Below are 8095 nucleotides of genomic sequence, written 5' to 3' on the forward strand. Positions count from 1 at the left end.
GGCTTGCATAATACAATTTTTATCCTTAATAATATGATATTAATGATACGGAAACACACTCAGTCAATGATCTCTGTATACTTCTAAAATGATTATGACAGACAACTACAGCAAGAAGGAATCAGATTGTCTTTAGCTTCTTTTGAGACGTACGTCACATAGCCTGCAAGACTGTCCTGTTAAATCTGCAGCCACAGACTGTAAAGTATTTACTGTAGTCAATATGACCAACCCATGCTTATTAAGCCATAATCACAGTACCACAGTCATCTTTATAAACATGCTTAGACTTTTCCACAGGGGCACTTATTCTAGCTATAAGCAAGTTATTATTTTCAGAGATTGGGCAAAAATAAAGTTTAGATGTCAGTGTAATTCAAACTTATTCATGAGAGAGACAAGGCAATTGTATATCCATTGACGCTCTAACATATGCAGAAAAATGTAGAGTAATGTTCTGGTCTTACTAAGGAGTACTTATAAAAATATACATACAGATTAGTCTAGAGGGAAGCTTATCAGAGCAAGTTGCATATTATCATACATACCATAGATGATTTTGAGATTCACAGGTAAGGCAACAGATAAAAAGCTAACGCTGGACAAAGGAAATGTGGTCTAATATACAGTTTGATCAGCAAACTGATATGTGTTTCCTTGCGTTATCAGTGAGTCAAACATCAAGATGGACACCTACCTTATACCCTACGCTTTTGTGGAGGTGGCCATCTTATATCTACAGGAGGACCGACTGGATGAAGTCAAGAAAATGCTGGAAAAAGCAAAGTAAGACATTTCGTTTATTGATACTCAGCTTTCTTTTTTTTTACCTGATTAGTAGTGTGGCTGCCTGTACATTTATGCCATCTGAGGCTGAAACGTTGGTGTGATTCAAAGTACACACAGCCATAACATGTGATTTTGAACACACAGCCATAGCACCCATTCTTGTTCTTGGGTTATGATTTGTGGATTATCCTCTGACTTACACCATTTATTCACTTGGGACTGACTATAATTCTTTTTGTTTGGTGTTCTCTGTGCCTGTTGTGGGACTGGTGCTATAGGTTTACTTTCTTGAGACTTGATCCAACTTTACCGATTGTTTCACTTTCACTAACTAGACCATTCTCTTTTCTCCAGGAAGAACTACAAAGGTTACTACCTGGAGTCACGGTTACACTTCCGCATCCATGCAATCCGTCTGCAGCTTGAGAGTGCAAACAGCAGTGATGCTGAGGCATCATCTGCGCCACAGTCACCCACACCCCAGTCACCATCCATGGGATCAATGACAAATTCCTTTGACTATGGTCCTGAAGATGAACCTGACAGGTTCTCCACCGACTTGTGATCAGAACTGTTCATGTTAAACAAAGAGTACATCTTGTACTGCAAGCTCTGCTGTCTGAGAAGGGAGTGTCAGGCAACAGACTTGGGTTTCTCCAACAGGCTTTAATCATAGGGACCACAAGGACTTCATCCAACAGCAAACTGGACAAGTGTCCTGTTTTGTGTGTTAGAAACAGATGTTGTCCAAAACATTTTATCAAAAGTCATTCTGTGTATGTCAAGAGACACTCAGTTATGTCATCATATGTTTTGCTTTAACATCCCAACTAGCATGGTCATCAGGCACCTCCAATAGGAACCATAGGATGTACCACATCCTTCTGTGGCTCTATTTCATAAAGTGCTCATAGCTTTGATGATACTATCTTATTGACTTACATCTGTCACATTTGCGGTAACTTTGTGGAACAGAGCCTATCAAACAATAGACTCATTGAGCATATGAGCAACTGAACCATGGACTTCATCTAATGACCACAACTTTTTGCGAGAAGGAGGAACCGTCACCTTCATCTGTCGTCCAAGAGCATGACAACCAGTCACATGACCTGTACTTTCAAACCAAGGCAAGGATGTACATTCATCCTCATTAGTCAGGATTTTTAAATGAAAGATACATTCCTCTTTTATGTATATTTGTATCATTTTCTTGCATGATTGTAGTACACAGTGTATTAAGTTAAAACCCATTGCCTCACATCTCTAGTCCACTGATGATACGCTTGTCGTAAGAGGCATCTAATGGGATTAGGTGGTCAGGCTTGCTGACTAAGATGACATTTGTCATCGTACCGGTACCCAGTTGTGTAGATTGATGCTGTTGATCTTTGGATTGTCTGGTCCAGACTCAATTATTTTCAGATAGCCGCCATATAATTTGAATATTGCTGAGTGCAGCATAAAACTAAACTCTCACGAACCCCATGGATGGTATCTTTAACTTTCAGTGATATCATGAGGATAAATATGTATTCAAGATTCAGCTGTTATTGCATATATGTAAGTTATTGCATATAAGTCTGTATAATAATATCTATAGTTCAGACTAGGTGTTCATTTGTTTTAATCAGACTATCAGAGCAGAGGGAAACTGTTTGTACACTTGTAATTTAATTGCTTTGAATTTTGTACAATGATATTTAGAATTCATTGATGAATTCAACATATGTCAGATTTGGTGCAAATTCTAGTACTATTTTGGTTGAGTCCCATCTGGGATTCAAACCCACACCCCCAGTGAGGGTTGCATTTGACCACTTTCTAAATGGCATCGTGTAGTCATTGATGAATTGGTTGAAGGAAAACTGAAGCTATCATTTGTGCCACCAGTAAACATGCCATTACACTTTGCTTGTGATCAGTCTCACTCCCTCCTGATGCAAATGTTTCAAGACAGCCTTTCATTGTATGATTACAGTCATAATATTCCATGACTGGTCCACTCACATGCATGTAGTGTGTATGTAGTGATTTTCCTATAAGATTAAGATGCAAGATTTATCAGGTTTGTTGTAACAGTTAGTGTTATATGATTTAACAACTCTTTAGATCACTAGCATCACCACACATTTTACGATTGTCAGCTTTGTTTAACCATATCAATGATACATAAGCTTTGGTTTGGGTTCTTTCATTGTTAAATACACATGAGCATTATTTTTAGATAGATGATGAGAGTTACTCTTTGTTAGACATGCAGAAGGGTAGTAAGGTGATAAACAGAATGCCTGGCACTATATCATGCACATAATGAAGCTGATGCTATCATTTGGTACCAATTTACCCACATTATTTGATGAGGATAATGTTATGACACTCATCATATTTTCAGTCTGCACCCAGCCAATCATATACATTGTCACTTTACAACGGTCACATTATGCAGTGAAATACTGTTACTGTCAACCTGGAAAACATGTCTCAACAGATCTCTGAGTTTTTCCCTATTTTGTGCTGCTTATCAGATGGCCAAGGCCTCTCATGCTGCTGATCAGATGTCTGAGGCTTCTCCTCATTGTGCTGATCAGATGGCCAAGGCCTTCCGTCATGCAGCTGATCAGATGTCTGAGGCTTCTCCTCATTGTGCTGATCAGATGGCCAAGGCCTCTCATGCTGCTGATCAGATGTCTGAGGCTTCTCCTCATTGTGCTGATCAGATGGCCAAGGCCTCTCATGCTGCTGATCAGATGTCTGAGGCTTCTCCTCATTGTGCTGATCAGATGGCCAAGGCCTTCCATCATGCAGCTGATCAGATGTCTGAGGCTTCTCCTCATTGTGCTGATCAGATGGCCAAGGCCTCTCATGCTGCTGATCAGATGTCTGAGGCTTCTCCTCACTGATTTTTATTAAAAGCATCCTCTGCTACAATGGAGTGCCTGGATCAAATCACCAGAGTTTTCAAATTGGGGCAGTCGGTGCATACAACCTACATACAAATTGTTTGTCAGGATTTTTTAGAACTGGTTTTTGCATCATTTGGTGATTAATTAAGGCTTATGTGTACATACATGTGTATATACTGAAATGTTAAATTTACAAATGTACATCATGAACAAAAAACCTTAATTTGCTCTTGTTACAGTTCATATCATTATATAATGTAGTCATCATCAACAGTGAAATGTCTTCACTTTCAAATTAAATAAGTATTATGACAGAAACAGAAATAAAGATGTTTTGTAAAAAAAAACAATTTAAAAATGTAATGTTACCTAAATGTGAAAAACATATTGGTCTTGATAAGAATTGTCTTTCTTGAAAAATAATATTTGGAACTATAAATATGTTTCTGTTATCTTGGGTTGTTTAAAAATATTGACTGTAAATTAAACTCTGTGGAAATGTTGTTAATGAAAATGCATAAAAACACAGTTTACAGGGATGCATCCATGCCACGGTAGTGCAGGAATTACGCATTTGGTGGTCCTTCTGGCACCATATGTAGCCTGTTGTGACAAAATATTCCATAATCAGTTGGTATTGACATGAATTCACTGCTAAAAATTCTACCGTATCGAGCGTGAATAACAAAACATGAAGGCAATTTCGTTTAACCATTCAGTGGGTTATATCATAGTATGGATATTTAAGCAACTTTGCTTAACCATTCCTCAATGAATGCACATGATTTGGAGAAAAAACCCCACATAATTTACTCTTTAAAGTAAGTACTTCATCAATTTGTTAAATTTAGCTGCTTAGTCATGTTAGTATCACTGTTACCATGGTAACACATATATACATAACGGATGATACAATAAGACAAACAGTCATTTAACTTTGACCCATGTTAACTTGTGTGTTGGCCCACTTTCTCAAAGAGGGTGGGCCAAATGCCCTACTTTGACAAAAAACTGGATGCAACCCTGAGTTTATAAGAAGATTGATTAGATACATTGATTAAATTTAATCTTGTTAATATAAGGCAACCTGATATGCCTGTCAAGTTTGAAACATAACATTTAAAAGGTTCAGCTATAAAGTTATTTGTATTCATTTATTTATCCTTTCATAGATACATTTGTTGAATCTGAATACTGTCCAAGAAGTCAAGATAAGCAGGGTTCCACTCTATGTACAGAAACAAGAATGTTTGCATAAGGCCAGGCCAATTTTATTGCTTGTTTTACAGTTTTGTCCTCAGAAATCCTAAAGGCAGGAGGGAAAAAAATAAATTAGAAATAACCAGTCAAAGTAATATTCATTTTAAATGGTAATTGTATTTTACTTTTGACAGTTTATGAAGTGTATATGGGGCACAAAACATTCTTTCAAGAAATCTTGTAAGTTTACGTTTTTGGCCAATAAAACAGGATTTTATTTTTTGCATGGGCAAAAACTTTTGTGTCTTATTCTTGAAAAAAATACAGGCCATGGATCTGTAGAGCAAGAAATAGATTTGGTCTTTTTTAAGCAAAATATGTCAGTTGAAATAAACAGTAGAAGTGGCAGTTCACAAGGCACAAGTTTTGAATGTTTGTTTTTCAGTAAATAAAACAACAATCTTTTCGTTATTAGACACTCCAGTTGAGATGAGTATGTGTAGGAGGGACCAATATGTTTGCACATACTAGTGACTAGTGCTTTTAAGCATCAGCTTTCTTAAGGGCATTAGCCTCAATAAAAGTTACCTGTTGAATATTGAGCCTGAACGTATGGAATTATGTGTAGCTGTGTCTTTGATGAAATCTGGATATGGGATCATTATACAGATGAACAACTATTTATGTTTTCAGTTATTTATTGGTGTACATACATTTGCAAACCATTTTGTGCAAACAAATGCACATTTGCTTCTGTGATAATTGTAGATAAGCATGTAGTTATGGAAAATGTTTTACACAAAAATATGTTCCTGTTATATTTGAACATGTTTTTAAACATATGCATAGAATGGATGTTGTGTGTAAGTCATATTGGAAGGGGTTTCTTTAATATACTACTAGTGACTGAAATTAGCTATGTTCACCTTTAACTTAGATTTTACAGAACACTTGATTGTACAGCAGTATATTTTACTTCCTCAGCTGGGTACTGTGTGAAAGAAACATGTATTGTTTTGATAAGAACCAAGAGGATAAGGGCTTTGTGTTTTTTAAAAGAACTGACTCATCAGCCTGTGCCTAGAAACCTGGCCCCTGATTTCTCAGAAGTTTCTAACTCAGTTGTTTTTGAAAGACCACAAAGTCCAAATGGCTCAAGTAACCTATCTCTCAAACTCAGATTGTTTACAAAGTTTACATTCAGTATCAATTCCAGTTCAGTGCATTCCAGTGAAATGTATTTTCCTCAAACTTAACTGAAAACTGTAACTTAAGTGAAAACTCAGACTTAAATCTTTTTTGAGAAATTGGGGCCAGGACAGGGGTACCCAATGTCAACAGTGTACTGGCACACAATTTAAAAAAAACATATTTATGTGGGCAGCATCAACATGAAATTACGTACAGACGCTTTTGTTTTTCTTCCATGTCTGCAAAGGTGTATTACAGAAGTTACCTCCCCTGATCATGTCCTTGCCTTTGGACTGGCTCCAACTAAATCCCACCTGTGCTCCAGCACCTGTGTGATCTCTGAAAACTTTCATTAAATGGGTAACATGGATCCTGACAAATGTCATCACACCCAGTCAGGGTAGAATCATGCTTATAGTATCAATCACTGGTTTGCCTGGGCTGCATTCATATAGCTGGAGTGTGATGTTAAACTACAAACAAACGTTATCCTCCAGCTAAAAACTGTTCAATTTCAGGAAGTGGTTAAGAATCATGCATATGTGGTAATTAGTAATATTTTATTTTTGTCTCGACTTCTAATGGCCAAATTATTTTTGTGATGTTATGTTCATGTTGTTGTTATCCTATCCAAGATCCCATCTCCTATCTGTATATCCTGGACAATCATGAGGGAAGTGTAGTTCCTTTTCTGTCTCAATTCTAATGTGTTCCTAAACCCAATTAGTCATGTATTTCAATTTTCATGTATCTAGTAATACCAGTCAACTTTGTTTATGAGTGGGTGAGATTTGCTAGACTTCTATGCAAATGTCCCAGTCTCCATCAATGAATATAGCAACCTTGCTTTTGTACAACTTTAACTTAAAAACAGAGAATTAGTGCATTGTAGTCTCAGCAGAGCGCAGCCCAAACAACATGGAGGACAGGGAGAAAAATGTGAAGAGACTTATGAGCTGTGAGGCCCTTCAGGCCTTTAGAGCATTACCATTAAACCTTTGTTTTACTGAGATTCCCAAATCCCCAACATTTTGAGAGAATCACCCCATATGTGATGTTGACATTTTGAATGATACTGGAGTTCATGGATCTGAAGTCTTTGTTGCCTGGTAAGGCCATTTATACATATGTTACTCTGCTGAAGTAAACATGGGCAAGATTGAGCACAGTGTCTCTATATGGTGTATCACAAGTCATGTTTTAAGCTACCACTGGGATGTGTGCTGCCAGCAAGCTTGATGTCTTTGATGTTGAAAATGAAAGAATATGTTGATTTTTTTCTGTTGTTGAGTGATTTGAATTGTGATATTCTGTGGTCAGCCATCAAAACAGTGTTTCCCATTTTTTGCCAAATGAAGTTGGATATATGGCTGTGACTTTACCGTTTGAAGTGCATTTGACTTTTGTGAAGTATACAGTTGATATTTCTTTTTCTGTTTTTTCTTCCTTGGATTAAGTTTGTAATCCTTTAAAAGCTGTGAAGTGATAATGATTGATTTGATATCACATTTATTTATTGGAAACAATTACTGGTCATGTACTATATTCTTTGAATTTAGTTTCAGTAGTCCATATTCAAGCAAGCTGTGAAATCATAGCTATGTATTGTTTGTCCCGGCACTATCTGATCTTCAGATAGCTATTCATTCATTTGAAAGGTCCTATAAGATCTGATGCTTATTTGCATAGACCCCAACAAGCTCAGCATGTACATTACCAAATATTGCACATATTTATACAGTCTTCTTCATTTTGTTAAAAAATATAATGATTTCTAAGCTTGCAAACCTTGAAATTGTCTAAACACATGTGTTATTGTATATGTTTTCTGCTTGTTGTGGATGTTTGAAACAAAAATCCAGCTGTTAAATATTTAATACTAATATTTTTTTTCATGTTTTAGCAGAATCGATGCTCAACTGCTCAATGTGTCTGTAACTGGATCTCATGGCATTACCACAAAGTATTCAATGACTCTCGTTTTAAGCTAATTATGTTAATTTATTCTT

The 8095-nt window shown here is 36.5% G+C and overlaps 2 protein-coding genes across 2 annotated transcripts in view; one reads left to right on the plus strand and one right to left on the minus strand.

Annotated features, from left to right (window-relative positions):
• LOC137291664 (tetratricopeptide repeat protein 39B-like) overlaps positions 1-1980 on the plus strand; it is a 78365-nt gene extending 76385 nt beyond the window's left edge. Inside the window, exons 17-18 of the mRNA XM_067823090.1 lie at positions 670-786; positions 1144-1980. Of these exons, the coding sequence (XP_067679191.1) occupies positions 670-786; positions 1144-1354 (328 nt within the window). The 3' untranslated portion in view covers positions 1355-1980. The remainder of the gene's footprint in view (positions 1-669; positions 787-1143) is intronic.
• A 1293-nt stretch (positions 1981-3273) lies between these two features.
• Positions 3274-3708, minus strand: LOC137291932 (uncharacterized). Its single transcript, XM_067823486.1, has one exon. The coding sequence runs from the start codon at positions 3706-3708 to the stop codon at positions 3274-3276; it is 435 nt and encodes a 144-aa protein (XP_067679587.1).
• Between the last annotated feature and the right edge of the window lie 4387 nt (positions 3709-8095).

Source organism: Haliotis asinina, chromosome 7 (assembly GCF_037392515.1).
Source record: "Haliotis asinina isolate JCU_RB_2024 chromosome 7, JCU_Hal_asi_v2, whole genome shotgun sequence".
Lineage (NCBI taxonomy): Eukaryota > Metazoa > Mollusca > Gastropoda > Lepetellida > Haliotidae > Haliotis > Haliotis asinina.